General features: G+C 29.1%; 1 protein-coding gene across 1 annotated transcript; it reads right to left on the bottom strand.

The window, feature by feature from the left end:
* Window positions 1-17,321: 17,321 nt before the first annotated feature.
* On the bottom strand, window positions 17,322-17,913 carry LOC124913868 (E3 ubiquitin-protein ligase RSL1-like). Its single transcript, XM_047454305.1, has 2 exons — window positions 17,461-17,913; window positions 17,322-17,345 (listed from the first exon to the last, which is right to left on the bottom strand). Exons 1-2 carry the CDS (start codon window positions 17,911-17,913, stop codon window positions 17,322-17,324), a joined length of 477 nt encoding a protein of 158 aa, XP_047310261.1.
* Between the last annotated feature and the right edge of the window lie 3,317 nt (window positions 17,914-21,230).

Below are 21,230 nucleotides of genomic sequence, written 5' to 3'. Positions count from 1 at the left end.
ACAGTTATATAAATCATGTCTAATGTAATAGGTTCTGCACTAATGTAAACCATGTTTCGTCAAGCAGCGTCAAGCAGCTGCGTCAAGCAGTTTCGTCAAGCAGCTGCGTCAAGCAGTTTCGTCAAGCAGCTGCGTCAAGCAGCTGCGTCTACAAAAACACTTGGTACAAAAACCCTGTCCCTGTATTACATTCACCAAAAAACTACAAAAACACCAGACATTTACTGAATCCTTGAATCCTTAATAAGTCTACACAACATTAACACCTCCACACAAGACATTTGATAATAAGTCTACAAAAACAACATTAACACCACAACACAACACTAACAAGTTCATTCTAAGCTAATGGCTCGTAAGATTGAGATGATGGCTCGTAGAGCTGAGATGAGGGCTCGTACAGTTGAGATGATGATGGCTCATTCGGCTGAGATGATGAGGGCACATGCTGCTGAGATGATGAGGGCTCATGCAGCTGAGATGATTCTCTTGCTCTTGCGGTAGACGGTGCAGGCATCACTGCTTTGCATGTTGCTCTATTATGTCCTAGACCTGCACATGAACTGCATCGTCTCGGGACCTTACGGACCTCACCTTGGGATGTCCTACGTTTAGTTTGTGGCCGACCTTTCTTAACCTTCACAGGTGGTTTTAGACACACGCGTTGTTTGATAATATCGGGAAGATCCCAATTCTCTTCATCACCAACCGGATAACATGTCTCCGCATATGCATTCAACCAAGATACAGTTGTATAATACCTATGAGAAGGAAAATAAAACGATTAAAAATAGGTTAAATAAATAAGTTCAAAACGATTAAATACCTTGAGCATAAGTCGTAAGGAACCACATTCCTGTGACGGGCAGCAGCCAGTGCATGTGTACAAGGAAGACCGGAGACTTCAAATACCCTACAAGTGCAGTCCTTGTCCTTCAAATTGACTTTATAATGTGCCTCATTATCATGCACATACAACTCAAATCGGTTAAGGGATGATACGGCATAGAATCTTGCTTTCTCAAAACCATCACATAATAACTTTTCATACGTTGGAGATAAAAATTCTTGGTGGTTGGACGCTTTTTCTCTTCTATCATTAAACCACCCTTGTAATGTTGTTCTTAAAGACTCAAGCATTGCTGAAATTGGATACTTTCTGGCTTCCCTGCACTGACTATTCAAACTCTCTGCATAATTGCTTGTGAGTTGATTGTATCGCTTACCGGGAAAATATGCTCTACTCCATCTTTGAAACCCAATTTCTTCCAAATAGGCAGCAATCCTATGATCTTTAACCCTGATCTTGTCAAAAAACCGATTAAATTGGGGGATAGTGTACGCACGAGAAGCCAAATCAAACTCGACATGACAATTATCAGTTTTGAATTTGGCATTAATATTCATCTTTATGTGATATGTGCACGCACCGTGGTCTGCTTCTGGAAAAACAGCACACAAGGCATTGGCTATACTTGGGTGTCTATCGGATACGAAGACGAGATCATCAACTAATCCAATTGCTTCTCTAAGTTTTTGCATGAAATAAGTCCACGAGTTATTATTCTCTGAATCAACAACGCCAAATGCAACAGGATACAGTTGCTCATTGGCATCCAATGCAACAGCCACCAATAGTTGACCTCCCACCTTGTGCTTGAGAAAACTTGCATCAACACACAATACGGGACGACAGAAGGCTTTGAAACCCCTAATTGAGAGGCCTAGAGACATGAACATATATTTGAAGTGCCCGTGCTCGTCTGTCTGAATATCTGTTATGGTACCCGGATTATTCTTCTCCAACATGTATAGGTATGAAGGCAATTTTCCATAGGAATCCTCTACCGTTCCTCGCACCGCCGTTAAAGCCGTTTCCCTTGCCCTCCAAGCCTTATTATAAGTCAAAAACATCCCATAATCTGACTGCATGTCTTCAATTATTTTTTTAGGCAAGTGGTTATGGTGATGGTCCATGTACTTACCCTTCATGCACTGCCCAATAACCCATGCCGGTGTTTGCATTTTTTTTTCCGGCCTCGACAAAACTGAGCATGAGTGTTGTCGATTGAATTTCCGAATCTCAAACATCTCGGAAAACTTACCTTTCACAGCACGTAAGCTCCACTTGCATGTCTCATCCATACATTTCACATACCAAAGATGTTTTCGAGACTTTTTCACTTTGAATTCAAAATGATAAGTCATCGCATATTTATATAGCGTCAGTTGAAGTTCTTTTTTAGTATCAAATAACGTACCGACTTCCAATACGGTTTCACTAGTTAACGCCAATGCAAATGAAGGGTCTGTCGGTGATACGTCTGTCGGTGATACGTCTGTAGGGTCTGTCGATGGTGTACCCATTGACGCTCTTGCACTAGATGGTGTACCCATTGACGCTCTTGCACTAGATGGTGTACCCATTGACGCTCTTGCACTAGATGGTGTACCCATTGACGCTCTTGCACTAGATGGTGTACCCATTGCTCTTGCACTAGATGGTGTACCCATTGGTGTAGGTATTGACCGGTGCGGCGTGCGTGCAACTACTGATGCAGGACTAGTAGTAGCTTGGAAATCACTAACCCGTTCATAATTAAAGTCAATAACGCGTTCATGATTAATCAGTTCATGATGAGCCCGTTCATCTTCTTCTCCTCCTCCTTCATTATCACTTTCAAATAAAATCTGTTGAGAAACAACTCGAGAAACAACGCCGGGTATACTTTTTTGAGTAATGATTGGTAGTGTAGTATCTTGACTTGGGTACTTCTCTACTAATGAGACACAAAGTGGTGACGAAGATGACGAACTTCGACCCGATATCAACCGTGATAAATACATGCCCACATCTTTATCTCCCTCAATAACAACAGGGGGAAGTTTTGCAGAAGGATCATACATGACTTTAATCACTAAATCATATGCAGACTTTTGCACGTTAATCGTCTCATAGATTGTATCAACTAATTGAGCAAATGTAGTACATTGAGGTATATCCATGGTTTTGCATGATTGTGCAGAGAAAGACCTGGTACCATTGGCTGCAATTTGCCACTCTCCATTGTACACAACAAATACGTCAGCAAATACTTCAGCTGCAATTGAAAAAATTATAGTATCAATCGAGAGACACCGTAACAATGAAATGGAAGTAATAGTTATAAATGGTCTGGGGTGCGTTACGCATCTGCGTAACGCAACTACGTGACGCAACTGCGTTACGCAACTACGTCACGCAACTGCGTTACGCACCCGGTTTCCGCCGCGACGGTGGCATTCCACCTACTCATTCCCTAATCACTACACCCTAACAAACAAAGCAATCCAAGAGATAAATGAAGAAGGAGAAGAGTACCTGTAGCAGCAGAAAGAGACATTGTGAAGGAAGAGAGGATTCCGCCGTCGTCTTCGTCGGTCGGTGGTTGGGTTTTTTAGAGAGAAGGAGGAGAAGGGAAGTGAAGAAAGAGAAGAAGAAAGAATGAATGAAAAGAACTGAGATTTTTTTTATTATATAGTAAGGGCATTGTGGACTTTTCACAATGCCCTCAGGTGCGTCACGCAACGGGAGGGTGCGTGACGCAACGGGGGTATTTTCGGCAGAAAATTGTTTGGGGGTCACCAGCGCTATAAAAATTAGTGGGCCGCACCATCGGCTATTTGGCCTAATTTTGGGGTCATTTCCTCAAATTTCCCTTTTCTAATGGGCATTTTTATGCAAAACAACTTTTGATGTTTGTTTGGTGTAGAATTCTACAAAGCCTAAAAATAGGAACCTAAAAGGTATAATCCTAATGATATTGTCTCATATCATTTTGTTTTGATTTCGAGTTTCTCTTTTTGTTTGAAGACTTCAATGCTTCGTTTATTTAGAAAATGCTCTTAGTATGACATTAATTTTTTTTTTTTTAAAACTCTACTGGTCAATGACTTGGGGGTTTCTCTTTTTTTATTTTTATTTTTATTTTGAAAGCTTCGACCTTGATTATTTTTTATTATTTTTTTTTTGAAAAATGCCACTGGTTTTGTTTTCCCTTTTTTGGTAGAAAATTTGGAGTGCTTGTTGACAATCAAACTGTATTTTATCTCGAACAATCATGTTTTTCATAAAAAGACCAGACATTTCATCATTAAGTTGTTCTTTTTTAGGGAAGTGCAAAAAGAGGGATATGTTAAGCTGAAGTATTGCAAGACTGAACTTCAATTATCAGACATGTTCACCAAGGCCTTACCGAGGAACAAGTTCGAGTTTTTAAGGGAGAAACTTGACATCTACAGCAACTCAAGTAAGGAGAAGTGTTAAAATTTACTTGAAACTATTATTATTTTTCTCTTGTTTTTAGCATTTCAGATTTAATGTAGGGTGTAATCGGTGGTTTCTAAGAAAGTTTTTGATTATGTACATGTATTTTTCTATCTTTTAGCTCCACTATAAATCACAATGTTTGTAATTTAAATGTTTTTAATAGTTTTAATGTGTGGTGTAATGGGGTTTGTATTTAAATGATTTCAACTTAATGAAAATTACAAATTACAATATTCTCTTTCATCTGTTCTTCTATTTTAAAAATGTATTCTTAGATTGAAATAACCAACATTACTCCTACTTACTGCATAATCTACAACAGAATCAGGACTCAACATTTTATTCATTTTCTTAGTAAATCAGTTTATATTAAGTTAACAGTTTTATTTATTATTCTCCAAGTTTATACTCTAAACAACAGTTTGTTCAAAAGAATCTTAAATATATATATCTAATATTTGATCAAAAGTGACTCTATTAATGACTATGGAAATGGATTGTTTTACCTAACAATCTTTGATTATTAACTCTTCCTTATTGCATCTTATTTAGATCAATTGTTGATGTTGGTTCTTCAAACTCTCGTTCAATCAGACCCTTCTCCCTATGAAGCTTGGAAGCCTCGTGAGAACATCATTGTCTCTCATTTTGCCACACACACAATTAAAACATGAAAAATACACTTGTTCAACAACCATTCTGACAAAATTTTAAAGGGATCTAATAAAATGCTAATCAACCTATTGAAGGAAAGGTAATGATATGGATTAAGGAGTAAACATTACCTTAAATTTATGGATTAAGGAGTAAACATTACCTTAAATTTAATATCCTAATACATCATAGATACTTAATATCCTAAATAACTCAGATATAAATTTCTTAAAATCGTAAAAATTCTGAGTTTACACGCAAAGTTAATGGTAGTATAACTTAAATTCATGAAGATCGATCTGATCTTATTCTTATGGCGCTAGGCTGCTTATTAAATACTAGAATTATAAAATTGAATTTTCTTAATACCTTTGGTTTCAAATTAAGAAAAAACGATTATTATGGACATATTCGTTCGATAAAAGGGCATATATCAAGGTTCAACTTTGGTAGAAAGCATTGAGTCTTGTAGGTTTTACTATTTAAAAGGTAAAAACAAAAGCAATTCTCAAACCTTGTTATCCATATTTATTCGACATATCCGAGACCTAGATCTTCAAGATTGTTCATCTCATTATCTCATTTTCAAAAGAAAATGTTTTGACGACAATCTCGTCAAACATCATGGATCATTGAAGTTCATCTTCAACCCTAAACAAATTTTATAAAAAAAAAAAACAAATTATAAATTAAAAGAATAGTCAACTAAATAAATAATGTAACTGTCACACGTTTAATTGATCTACCCTCTACATTAAGTATGGGCTCACGACTGTTCAGTTTGAAAATACAATCAATAAAAGTTTTATTTTACTTTTTTTATGTTGTTTATCTTGCCTATTGCCTTACACGATTGAAGATTATTCAATTTGTACCATTCATGTTTAATGATAAGAGTTTTATATATATATATATATATTTTTTTTTTTTGTTTACATAACTATAATTATAATTATCTTTAACTAGTAAAATTTTCGTAGGATTCACACGAATAAGGATAAAAATAAAATTATAATAATATTTATTTAATGTTTAAAATTATTAAAATAAAAAATATAACGCTTTCATTCCACATTTTATTTACTTCGATAAAACAACTTATTTTCTCACATGTTTCATCAGATATTTTTTCCGAATGAATATCTCATTTTATGACTTTACATTTTCACTTTGTCAATCAAATATTTGATTCATATTTTTTAATAATTAGCATCTTGACCTCACACTTTGGTCAATTAAATATATGATTCATATTTTTTTAACCACTTTCAAATGATACCGGTCTATTATCCCTCGACAAACCACATCTTAATCACATTTGGTTAAAGATTGTACTTGTTTTGTTAGGTTGCAAGTTCGAAACCTACAAATAACATTTTTAAATTTATTTTTAACCGTTTTAAGTTTATGGGCGGGTCAACCCCACAATTCGACTCAAATATCCATTTACTCTCACATAAATATCCAAATTAACTACAACTCTCGACCCGGTAATCGGGACACTTTAAAAATTAAGCATCATTATATATATATTAGTTAGTTAGAAATTTGAATTTTTATTATTAAAATGTCTCGTGTTCATCAAATTTGGTGTTGAATCTTAAATAAAAAGTGTTGTTAGTCTAGTTGGTTAAAGGGTTGTACTTGTTTTGTTATGTTGCAAGTTCAAAACCTACAAATAAGATTTTTAAATTTATTTTTAACCGTTTTAAGTTTATGGGTGGATCAACCCACAATCCGACTCAAGTATCCATTTACTCTCACGAGAAATGATTAGATGAGGGAATTTGGTAAGGGAATGACTTGGCATAATCTTATTTGCTGAAAAAATCAAATAATTTATCTCTTTTCTCTCTTTCCTCCCACTTTTATATTTTCCAACTAATGAAATCATTCCCTCACCAAATTCCCTATCTCTATCACTCCTCTTACTCTCACATAAATATTCAAATTAACCACTGCTCTCGACCCGGCAATTCGGATACTTTAAAAATTAAGCATCATTATATATATATAGATTAGTTAGTTAAAATTTGAACTTTTATTGTGAAAATATTTCGCGTTCATCAAATTTGGTGTTGAATCTTAAATATAAAGTGTTGTTAGTTTAGTTGGTTAAAGGGTTGTACTTGTTTTGTTAGGTTACAAGTTCGAAACTTACAAATAACATTTTTAAATTTATTTTTAACCGTTTTAAGTTTATGGGCGGTCAACCCACAATCCGACCCAAGTATTCATTTACTTTCACATAAATATCCAAATTAACCATGGCTCTCGACCCGGCAATCCGAACACTTTAAAAATTAAGCATCATTATATATATATATATAGATTAGTTAGTTAAAATTTTAAACTTTTATTATTAAAATGTCTCGCGTTCATCAAATTTGGTGCTAAATCTTAAATAAAAAGTGTTGTTAGTTTAGTTGGTTAAAGGGTTGTACTTGTTTTGTTAAGTTGCAAGTTCGAAACCTACAAATAACATTTTTAAATTTATTTTTAACCGTTTTAAGTTTATGGGCGGATCAACCCACAATCCGACCCAAGTATCCATTTACTCTCACATAAATATCCAAATTAACCACAAATCTCGACCTGGCAATCCGGACACTTTAAAAATTAAGCATCATTATGTATATAGAATGCTTAGTTGATGTAAATAATGTAACGAGACTACACCCTTACAGAAGTTGGAGTTAAATTATTAGTTAAATTACTTAATTACAAATGTTTAGTATATGTAGAATTTCTATAATATTTGAAATATTATATATAAGTTATATAGAATGACATAAATCTAAGTTTGAATCTCTATAAAACTCTTTAAAACTGGAATTAAGAGTTAACAAAAAGATATTATTTATCATTTTGAGGATAGGAGATAAGCACCTCCAAAAAATAATTTCTGCAAGATTGATTTTAGTTTTTATTTACAAAAAATTATTAGTTAAATTACTTTATTATTATGTTTAATTCCAATAATTTTATTATGCATAATTCCAAAAAGTTAGTATCAAATAAAACATAGAGATTATTTCAAATAAATTGTTACATATATTTTATAAAACACATTTTTTTTTACCAAAACCACATAATAAAAATTATTAGAGTTAGAACATAATAATTAAGTAATTTAACTAATAATTTTTGTAAGTGAAAAGTAAAATTTATTTGATTCTAAAAATGATAAATAATATAATTTATTAACTCTAAATTTCATTTCGAAAACACATAAACTAAAAGTTGAAATTTTTAACATTGACAGTATTATAAAATAGAAGGTACAAAGGTATATTATACAAATTCTACAGATTACTAAACATTTGTAATTTTCGATCAAATAAGAAATCATGAACGTATATAGCTGATTTCTCTATCATTGAAATTATATACGACATTAATTGGTATATATTATAATTTTAAAATTGAGATTTGTTTACCTAATGTTAGTAATTTTTAAATAGTGATGTAAAGACATTATTATATTATAAATTAAATCAATTTTAAAAAAAATAAATTAACTTAATTATATTTCAATGAAAATTAATAAAAATTATTTTACTCTATGTAATTTAGTTAATTGCCACTAAAAATGTTAACAACTATATAAATATAAATATAAATATATATATATATATATTACTTTATATGTGTATTATTATTATTAAAAATTCTATATATAAACAAAGAAAAAAAAATCAAAAACATAATAAATATTTTTATTTGAAAATATGCAAAAAGTAGTAGAGAGAAAAGAAATCAAAACCTGGCCATTGGTCCCTTCCCGCCGGCAACGATTATTGGTTTCTGTACCATCAAAAGGATGGATTTGGGATTTTTCCGGGAACCATTTCTTGTTCTACCCACCTTTCAAACAATTTTTCCCAAACTATCCACCTTTTCATTCACATTCCCAAACTACCTACCTTTCTCTCTCTAAATCATTAATCAATTCATTAATTAACTCACTCTCTATCTTAACCTACTAATTAACTCACTCTCTCTCTCTCTAAACCCATTAATTAATTCATCTCTCTTTCAATTATTAATTAATATCCTCACTTTTAAACTATTAATTAATTCAATTGAAATATATTATATAAATATTAAAATAAAATAACACATATATTTTATTTTTATTTAAATCTATAAATATAATATATATAGTTCAAATTAAATACACTAAATTAAATAATTTAAATAGCTATTATAAATTAAAATAAATTAGAATACATTACATAAACGGAAACTTGAAATAAAATATATTACATAAACATTAAAATAAAATACATTACATCACAATAAAATACATAACATAAACATTACAATAAAATAAAATACATAATAAATATTAATCACGTTGAATAGACAATAAAATGCATATTTTATCTTTATAATTTAATTTTTTTTATATTTGAAACTGCGACGTTTAATGACCTTCAAAATGGTCAAACTTATTGTCAAAGGTCAAGATAATTATTTGAAACTGTTGAGAAAAAAACATCATCATACAATGAACAAAGAGGAGTCTTCGAAATCGTTACTGCACAATACAGAACCATAAATGGATATTGGAAGGGTTGTAGAAACATAATGTGGATTTATATAGAGGTTTTTGCTCTTGTGGAAAATGGAGTAGATATCATAAAATTGAATTATAAAGATAAAATATGCATTTTATTGTATATTGAACGTGATTAATATTTATTATGTATTTTATTTTATTGTAATGTTTATGTTATGTATTTTATTGTCATGTAATGTATTCTATTTTAATTTTTATGTAATATATTTTATTTCAAGTTCCCGTTTATTATGTAATGTATTCTATTTTATTTTAATTTATAATAGCTATTTAAATTATTTAATTTAGTGTATTTAATTTGAACTATATATATTATATTTATAGATTTAAATAAAAATAAAATATATGTGTTATTTTATTTTAATATTTATATAATATATTTTAATTGAATTAATTAATAGTTTAAAAGTGAGGATATTAATTAATAGTTAAAAGAGATAGAGGAGTTAATTAATGGGTTTAGAGAGATAGAGGGAGTTAATTAGTGGGTTAATATAGAGAGTGAGTTAATTAATGAGTTGATTAATGATTTAGAGAGAGAAAGGTGGGTAGTTTGGAATGTGAATGAAAAGGTGGGTAGTTTGGGAAAAATTGTTTGAAAGGTGGGTAGGACAGGAAATGGTTCTTCTTCCGGCGGCAAATAAAACTTTCCACCGGAGAATTGATTAGAGTATTCTCGGAATTGATTAGAGTATTAAATATTTCATATAAACTAAAATTAAATTATAAAGATAAAATTAAAATAAAATACATTAAATAAATATATCTTCAAACATATATACCAGTAGTACGAATAAAAAATTATATAAAATATTATTTATCTAAAATATTAATATTATTTAAATTTAATTAATTTAAAATTAGTTTTAATTTATAAAAATTAAATTTAATCTTAAAATTAATATTAACATATATTTTATCTCTTTGTACCCACATAATTCCTTAATTACTCACACTTTTTTATAAGCATTTTTTTTATTTTTCGGCAAACCTCCATCAATCTTAGTCGACCTCAATCGATAACACATCTCTTATATCTCGTGAAACTCAACCACTAACCCTCCAATTGACCATTATTTTATGGCTCACACTTTTTTATATAACTTTATATCCTCTCGGCAAACCACTCATTGACCATATTCTTGTGACTCACATTTTTTAATATGTCTCTATCCTCGACAAATCACTCACCAATCTTAGTTAACCTATCTTTTACTCCCACTTCATCAAATCAACAATCAATCCCAATTGATCACAAATTTCTTATCTAATGTCAAACCAATCACTAACCACCACTAGGGTGGGTCGGTACTATATATCTTAATGTTTTATCAATACCTTATAACTTATCGAAAATTTCAGTATATAAAAAATTCATACATTTACCTTACTTTAATTTCAGTATACAAAAAATTCACACATTTAACTTACCTTAATTTCGGTACGGTATAATATACATTTTATACCTAAAAAACACATTAACTTAAAAAAAATTAATCACATCAATACGGTAGAGATAACATATATTGAATAATATTTTAATATAATTATATTTTGATATTATTCAAAAAAAAAAAATTTGTATAATTAAATTAATATCAAATCTATTTAATTATTTGTTTATAAGTATTATATATATTTAATTTATAAATACTATTTCGGTAATTCGATATACCAAAATTTTAAAAATCTCATACTTTTACCGTAACAGTTATTTCGGTATCGGTACCATATTTTACCTTTTTTCGGTATACCTTAAATATCGATATTTTCGATATATTGCGGTACAGTATTTTCAATTAACCTATAATATCAGTAATTTTTCTCACCCCTAAACACCACCCGACATTCATCTCGTGACCTTATACTTTCAAATGCTCATCAAATCAATCATTAATTTCTAACTCACACTCGACAAACCACCCACCATCCGACCTCCATCTCGTGTCCTCAAACTTTCAAATGTTTGTCAAACCAACCACTAATTTCGGCCTCACACTCAACAAACCACCCACTACCCAACCTCCATCTCATGACCTCACACTTTCAAATGTTCGTCATACCAACCACTAATTACGACATCACACTCGACAAACCACCCACCACCCAACCTACATCTCGTGACCTCACACTTTCAAATGTTTGTCAAACCAACCACTAATTTTGAGCATTTAAACCGCTAGACCACTTATGATTATTGAAAATAATTTTATTATTTTGTGTATTTATATATATTTTGTATTTAATATATATTATCAATTAATTAATATAAAAATTATTTATACTTATAAAAATTATTTATACTTATAAAGAAAATATTATATATATATATATATATATATATATATATATATATATATATATATATATAATAAAGAGAAAAAATATATGATAAAAGATATAATGTATTTATATAAAATTAATAATAAAACATAATAATATATATATATATATATATATATATATTTATATATATTGTATTTAATATTTAACTTTTATATTAACATAAAAAATTATTTATACTTTTATATATATATATATATAATATATTATCTAAATTTATGTCATTTTCATCTGTATAACATTTTAAGGATAAATAGAATATTATAGAAACTCTACTAAATTTGAAAAATCAAACACATAACTCCATATTAGTGCAGTCTCATTACACAACTACCAACCAAGGATGATTACATTTGTAGTTGTGTAATATAAATCATACATTTCTATTTGTTGCTATAACTATTTGTTATGTAAGACTTTCTCATCAAAACTTAAATTGTAATAGAGATTAAGATAGTCGCACAATAATTGTTTTTGAGGTTTTAGAGTGGTTAATCACATAAAAAAAACACCCTGTTTAAGTTTAAATAGTGTGTTTTTGATGTGATTAACCATTTTAATGACTTAAAAACTATTATTGTACACTGTTTTAATTTTTATTATAATTGAAATTTCCTTGATAAGAACATGTTCACTTACTATATTTTCCGAACAAATTTTATAACAAAGTCTAGAAATATATTGTTTATAATTATATTACATAATATAAGTGTAGTTATCTTTAGTTGTTTAGTTGTTCTAATAGAACTTCACCAGTACAAGGTTGGAGTTATGTGTTTGGTTTTAAAACTTAGCCATGTGTAAGTTTCTATAATATTTTATTTAAAATGTTATATAAATATAAATGTAATAGGAAATAAATCCATGTTTAATTTGTTAGTCTAGGCATTATTTGTAAAACTCTTCAAAATTGAAATTTAGAGCTTACAAATGTTACAATTTATTATTTTGAAATTAGATACAAATCCCTCGTTTATGAGATAATGATTTTAGTGTTGACATACATAAATTATTAGTTAAATTATATCTATTATTATATTATTATGATCCACTCTAACCGGTTAAATAAAGTATGTGTCATAATTCTAGAAATGAGTATTAGGATGATCAAAAATTAAAATTTATTCTTGAAATTATCTTTTTAGGCTTAATATAGATACAGTTCATTCAACTATACTAATTACTCTTATAGGGAAACTAAATAAATTTCCTAGATGACCCATTAGAAACTATTGTTTTTCTTACTATAGAATCTACCACAATATTAGTTGTCACTAACTCAATTCAAGTTACAGTTTCATTTGTTATTTTCATATATTTTTAGTTTATACTTTAAACATAAATTTTTGTCTGGAAAACCACATTGACTTTAAAATTTTTGTACTTTTTTATAAATTTCTCTTTTATAATCTCAAGAATTTGTTAATCTCAAATTTGAATTTTAAAGAATACCAAATAAATAATATTAAAAGTATTTATAATATTTGTTCAAAGTTTACTCTATAAATAATGGTTGTATGGAAAACATGCACCTGAACCAGGGGAAATGTGAAAATTGAACAAAGGGTATTAATGTAACCCAGGACAACCAAAGAAAACAGAAAGGTCCATGCTTTATATCGTATGAGGCCTTAAACGGTCGTCCTCTTGTGCTAACAAGCAAAAGAAAAGATTAAACAGATTCAAAATGCAGTCTGGAATTCTCCAAACATGATTCCAACATTACATCAAATTCAAACATGGGATGGGATCTCAGATTTCTTAACAAACTGACATATCATTCTTCAAAACAGAAACATTAAATCATCTTCTAAACATGTAGAACATTCCTACAGCCTATTTAGAGTGCATCTAGTTCATTATAATCAACTAGCTAGATAGATCTTCCAAAAAAACAGTTTTAGTGAGTTATGAACATCCAAACTAAATCAATAGTCATTTTCAGCACTAATACATGTCATTAAATTAAGTAATAGAGAAAACAAAAACTCAAAAAACCGACCAGATTTTTGAATAATTATAATGTTACATGGATAATGAAATATGTTTGGGGGCTTACACAGTTTCCAAAAGGTTCAACAACAAATCTCCAATTGATCTTGTCTCCAATGGAGGTGACTATATACGGGGAACGCTGTTTTATTTAGTCTGGTGCTCGTGGGCCTCGTGGGTCTCGTGATCCTCGCGTCCGTCCTTATCTGATTTGGTTCAGAGAAGAGGAAAGCTGTCTGCTGCTAGCTGCTGTCATCCGTGGAAGAAGGGATAGAAATTAGGCCTTGTTTGACACTCTATTTCCCTCTCTCTTTTTCTTTTTCTGCAAAAACCAAAACAAAAATTAAATAATCTCATTTTATGACCATTTAATATATTAAAATTATATAATTACGGTGTAAAATATTGGGGTGTCAAGTTTTACACAAACACATAAAAATAGTTATAAATGCAAATAATTGTAATGGAGTTCATATTAGTTCGAACTCTATTTTGGACGAGATTAATTTGATTGAGAAATATCTCGATGTTAATGTATCTAACACATAAACAATTCATTAAAAAAAATTAATAATAATAATTTGATTATATATGATTTGAGTACTTTATTTTGAATAGTTATATTTCATTTTTTTTAATGCCAATTTGTTATGATAGAGATAAATATTTGTAGGAGGTAACAGATATCACATATTCTGAATGTACTAATTGAAGATTTTTTTTCCATGTGATTTTCTTTATTTGTTTATCTCTTTTCTTCTCCACAAGACAATACAAACATTTATTTTTATGTTCATTGATAATAGGTATCCCCTTCATCAATTCTTTAGTCTATATCATTTGAAACTTAAATGACCAAACCTTATTATAGCACTATGCTACACTTGAGATAGATTCTCACTATTAATCTAAAAAAATGTCTTAGATGAATAGATCAAGAGGGCATGAGAATTTATGGCCCTATCCAAATTTAAATTTTGGGCCCTTTAAATAGTAAAAAATATATATTTTTAAAATTTAATAATATAAATTAAGATATAAATGATTAATATATTATAATAAATAAATAAGAGATTAAAAAGGAGATAAAAAAAGTTATATATATATATATATTACATAATATATATTTAATATTTAAGGAGAAAAAAATTTTTTAAAAAAATTAATAATATAATATTATTAAATATTAAAAATTAGGTGCCTATGAAAGTGGCACTATGAAACGCATAACCCCTACCAGGGCCGGCCCTTAGTGTTAGTGTTGATGATACATTTTCTAAATAAAGTAAAACCATTGCATCAAAGAATAAACATTTAATTTATGATTATTTTAGTGGAAATGACTAAATTCACCTCATAAATGATTATAAAGTCTGAATTATCCTTTCACTAACTATTAAACCCTTTTTCTATAAGGCTTTGTTTGAATTTTGGTTTTTAAAAAATCTAAAAAGAGAAAAAAATAATGATTGGTGATGATTTTGAAGAGGTGATGATTATTTTTGGTAAAAATACTTAAAAGGATATTGGTATATATAAATAAAAAAATAATAATTTAAAATAAATGATATTTTAGTATTTTGATTAATAAAATGTGTGATGTCAATGTTAAAAATTAATTGATTGAAAAATTAATTTTTGTTAATTTTTTTTTAAAACTCAAAGAACAAGACCTGCATATGTAATTCTGGTTAGGACAATTTGATCATTTTACATATTTAGCCTAACTTGCATGTCCATAACTTTTATTACAGGTGTCCGAAACTTAAGAGGAAAATTATAGGATGATTTTTTAATTATTTCTGAATTTTTGTTGTACTAACTTTACACATGGCAAGTTTATGTCATTTTTAACTTATCATTTTCGATTTTCGATCCAGATTTGTCAATATACACTACATGTATTTTTTCTAAGCCTCAACGAACATTTTTATTACCAAATATCATAATCTAGATTTATTTTAGAGATGAAAATGATATTTTTCTTTTAGATTCTAGACTATGACATATGTAGAATATTTTTGGAAAGAAACGAGATTAGGTTTGAGTTTTAAATTTAAAAGAGATTAAGTAAATTTTAAGGGAAAATCAAAATATCAAATTTGTTTCGGAACAGAGACTGTCTATTTGAACGGGCGTGTGGACCATAACACCGAGGCCCTTTCCAAGTTTCCCACACGTAACCAAGAATTCATAAAATAATTATTTCTTAGTTTTTAAAAAAGTAACTAAGTGAGGACTTTAAAAAGAGTAAAAAATATGTATAAAATTGTTAAGTTATATTTCGGTTCTTTATCTCAATTTAAGACGAGATGACTCCCGAGAGAATCATTTTTTGCTTCGTTTTATAATATTCGAGAGCAAGTTAAGCCACAAGATTTAGCAAAGTAATCAACTAAAATATTTTTCTGAAAAGTACTAGAGTCGAGTCTATCCTTAAAATCTCTCGTCTCCTACCGCGGTAATATTCGAGCAAAAGGTAAGGCATGTGGCTTAAAAAAATTAAGAGGTACAAACCGTCCTTAAAGACAGGGTAAAAAATTTTAAATCGATGAACCGAAAAAAATCAGACGTACAACAAGTCATCTAGCCGTGTCAAAATTTCAGAATAATTAATCGTTAAAATGAATTTTTAACTCTCCAATAAGGTTTGCCAAATAACCAAAATTTAGGTTTTTATTAAAAACCTTATTTTTCTTGTATTTTCCTTAACACAATTTAAAACGTGTTTTATAATGTTTTTGTATTTCTTTCTCTAAAAATAAAATTTTGATTTTCTTTTATTTAAACTGACACTCTCAAACTCAATTAGATTAACACATCCTAATAGTATTAACTACTATCATTAGTTTTATTATAATCGTTATTTATTATTATATTTTCTTGTGTTTTATTATTTTTTATTTATCATTATTAATCTTTCACATTTTTTTTTTATTATTTTATTTGTTTAGAATTAGTCCGCAATATAATTAATTTAGAATTCGGTTAATATAACACTGTTTTCAAATTATATTTTAGTCCATACAATTAATCAATATATTTATTTGTGTAAATAGTTAGTGTATACAATAATGAGTAAAATAATATTAGACATAACAAACTAAGTACTTAAATTCAAAATTTAAATGTACTTAAAATAAGAAGCAATGACAATTATTTTCTATTATTAGTTGGTAAGTCAGTAAATTCTCCAAGTAAGAAGAGACAAATCAACGGATAAAAGAATAAATATATAATGGATAAGACCCACAATGCGATTACCAATATATCTACTAGTGAAACCACTCTTCATAATTGATCATTATATCCAGTACGAAAAAAAATAGAATAGGTATCCAAAATTTTTGGTAAGATCCAAAATGCCTTATAAGTCTGTTAGGGGACTCCGAATAGTAGCATTCGCAAATTGTGCGTCTCATCAAATTCTTCCCACACTTATAACAGAATTTTGTCGAACATCTGCATCAATATTCATCAAACAGAACATAATTATAAGTTTCAAAATTAATGTGCATATATAGAATACTATGTATATGGAGATGGAGTGAGACAATATATAAAACCTGCATGATACTTGTTTTGTGCAACTATTATTTCTCAACGAGACATAAAATTTGCATTTAGGGCACCTCATCCACTTATTCTTCTCAACAAGAACACCAAAAGCAACGTCATTAGCATCCTTAATTTCTTCATTCTCTTCGCAATCAAAACCATCGTGCCATGAAGTTTTGCACTTAAAACAGAACGCTTGTTTACAGTTATGACAAATAGACCGCTTTACATCCCCGCCACATTCGTTCACCATCAACGTTGTACACTTTTGATTAGGGCAATAGCAATGATCGAGCTCCAAAATGATTTTGACGAAAAGGATATCGCACCATTTTTCAAACAACTTAACAGGGAGGATCGAACGACAAGAGAGTATGTCTAGATTGAAGTCGCAACGTAGGCCGGGACACTTAATATTCGCAGTGTTATCAACTTCAATTTTCACTTTTGACGTACTTGATAATGCAATCATTGCAAAAATGATGAGAACAAAAATCTCTATTCTTGAATCTCAATTCTGGCAAAAAGTTGGGCTCGACACATATTTCACAAGTGAAACTCGCCAATTCATGCAACTTTTGTGGTGGGGACAATTCGATGTGTTTAGGGGTGGAGGAACTTGATAGTTTTACAATCCTTTGCTTAGAGTTTGCCATGATAGAGAGTTTAAATGTTCTTCTTCAAATCTAGGACAAAAATAAATCAAGATAACAAATTACTTCAACAAAATAAAAAAAAAATGTAAAACATAGACATGTGAAACAATAAAAATAGAACAATTACAGCCCTTCATATAAGTAATAAAAAAAAATTGTTAATGTGTAGAGAAAAAAAGAATAATAAGAAAAACACTCACTAGTTTTCCAAAAAAATTTCACAAAATATATATAATTAAAGAAGATTGTAACGATGCTCTCTATATTTATATGTATATATATACCATTTATTGTTTTATTAATTTCTTTGTTAGGCATAAACTAAATCAATAAAATACCATTTATTGGCTAAAAAAGAAGCGAGAGAAAAAATCAACAAAAGAACAGCAAAAAAACATGAACATATAACTAATTTCAAAAATAAGATGTAGTTATGATAAAAATGACTTTTTCAAATATATTGTACCAAGAAAAAAGGTAAATTTAATTTAATTCATATTTAACTCTTTTAAGTAATTATTTTTCAATAGAGTGAATTTCTAAATTCATTAGTAACAAACAAAAAAAATTAAGAATTCTCTTATATCTTATTTAGGTGTTAATAAAACAAATCTCATATTGACATTTTGTTTCTTCTTATTCTTGAAAAACAACTAAGTAAGATCAATTATCATTTATTCCATTCAATTTATTTATCTATTTATTTTTAGCTTATAAATTTTATTTGAAATAATTCAAAATTTACTTATTTTAAAAGTAGATCATTTTGATACACGAGCTTCCATATGAATTATTTTATTACTATTTAATAACGTTACTGCATATATATAGTGTATGTTAGATATATACAATAATATTAATTCGCAGCGTTAATGACGTTTTGTAAACAAGAAAACATATATATAATTTTATTGGTGAACAATATTAATTAATTAGAAATAGAGACCACTCTCCCTATATTTCGGAGCGCAAAAAAACTCATTATTTTTTTTATTATCCTCCTTTTATCCTCCTTTGTTCACAATTATCCATAATTAATATGTATAAAAACATTATTATATATAAAAATTAGAAATTAAATATTATTATTATATTTAAAAATTATTTATTATTTTTTTAATTTAAAAATAAAAATAATATTTTTTAATTAATTATCAAGATTTGATTGATCATAAATAAGGATAATAACCAAAATTTTGGTAATAAAACTATTTTCATTATCAAGACCATGACAAAAAAAAAATGGGTAATAAATAAGAATGCTTGCGCCTTAGAGGTTGTTTAACCTTTTACTCCAAGTCCAACTGATATCGCCCAATGGATCAGGATCTGAGTTTTCCCAAAGCAGCTCCTGTCGATTGTGACAGAGGAGGCCAGAGAGAGAAGATGATATGCAGGGATGAAGAAGAGGAAAGACTCTGTCTGTCTGTCTGTTGCTGCTGCCATTTTGTCTTTTTTCTGATTCTGGAGAGAGAAATTGCAAATTGAAGAAGAAAGGGGAAGGTTGTCTGCTGCGTGGAAAAAGGAGAAGGGGGAGGGAAGGTCTTGTTTGATTTGAGATTTTTTATTTGTTGGCGCTTGGGGCCGTCTTGTTAACCCTTTAATTTTCACAAAACCTGCAAACAAAAATACACAAACCAATTAATTCATATATATATTTTTTAAATTATAAATATTATGGTGTCTACATAACATAATGTCCCTTTGGATGAAGTTTGGAATTTACGACAGAATTTTAGAAAATACATGACCAAGTTTGACATGATAGACACCGTATTTGCAAACAACCTCATTTATAATTTCAATTAGACTCATATTTATTTATTTATTTTAGAAAGCATTTAAAGAATGGATAGATAAAACTTGGCGGTTACATGATAAACGATACCCGGATTTTAGTGCTCGTTGGTTGCCTTGTCGGGGATTTGGATCTTGAAAGATGTTCGTCTTACTTCGTTCGTGAAATATGGTAGAATTGACTTTTAACTCTGACCAAGGTGTTGACTAGTGAAGCGAGTATCTCGTTTGAGAATGGATGTTGAGACATTACGAAATGATGCAAGGGATTTTGTGTCATCTTTCGAACCGATTGCTAGTAAAAATGTGACCAACTAAATTAGCTTCATTTGATTATAATAAGGGGGTTATTTAGCAAATAAAGGAGGGTCTATTTTGCTTAACCCTAGAGTTGTTAATACAATCAACTTGTAATAGATTCAATAACATAGAGGGAAAGAAGGCAAAACCTGTAACTGCCTGCTACGAACTACTTGCCCCCAACAACAACTGCTATCTCATCTGCAAAGCAAAGCAAGATAAAGACTGGTTACAAAATAACAAATAGAATCAAACAACACTGTTTCTAATGCTCTTTGGAAACTATGAGGTAGAGATTTACTTTGATGAGATGTGGGTAGAGAGAGAAAGCTCTTTAAACCCTTAATTCTAGATAATGAATGCTTTCTCTCTCCAGATCAAAACAAAATCCCATTGGGTACATAGTACAAGATGAACCATTTTCATCGTGATGTACTCTATCATTTATCCTTTTTCCTTTTTAATTCTCATATTTTTCTCTCTAAACATAATTAGACATTTTATTAAAGGCGATGTCATTCTGTAATATATTTAAATTATTTTAGGTTAATAACATTTTTATGTTTATTTTGATGCGACAAAAATAAGATATTTTGGTAAATTATTGATTGATTACATAGAGGCACACTTTTGTACAAAAAGCTAAAAGAGTGACATTAATGAACTTACTTTAATTTCTTGTTTTTAATTATAAGAACCATTTTCCAAAAAATATATATAAACAAACAAAATATAAACAAAAAAAAACATAATAAATATTTTTTATTTGAAAATATGCAAAATGTAGGGAAAACCTTACCTTTGGTCCCTTCCCGCCGGCTACAAACTCCTTTCCCCAAAAATTCCGGCCAAAAATCCATTAATCTCTATCAGTAAATCAAAGCAAAAGTTCTGGTTATGAAAAGTTTTTAGCCCAATTTAATGGCGTAAACGTCTCTTTCTTTTTAACGGCTTTGTATTTGAAACCAAATCAAACACAGGAGACTCACCTGGCTTGGTTTTAGGGTTGAACAAGTTTTTATCAATCAAACTTTAA

The sequence above is a fragment of the Impatiens glandulifera genome, chromosome 1 (genome assembly GCF_907164915.1).
Source record: "Impatiens glandulifera chromosome 1, dImpGla2.1, whole genome shotgun sequence".
Taxonomy (NCBI): Eukaryota; Viridiplantae; Streptophyta; class Magnoliopsida; order Ericales; family Balsaminaceae; genus Impatiens; species Impatiens glandulifera.
The sequence above is the reverse complement of the archived record's forward strand: the minus strand, read 5'-3'. Positions and strand labels throughout refer to the sequence as shown.

What these genes read in the sequence shown, in the direction of transcription:
- LOC124913868 (XM_047454305.1), bottom strand. Translation starts at nt 17,913, where the DNA reads ATGATTGCATTATCAAGTACGTCAAAAGTGAAAATTGAAGTTGATAAC. An exon ending in ATAATAGTTGCACAAAACAA is followed by an intron (nt 17,346 to 17,460) that starts GTATCATGCAGG and finishes ATATTGATGCAG; the next exon opens with ATGTTCGACAAAATTCTGTT.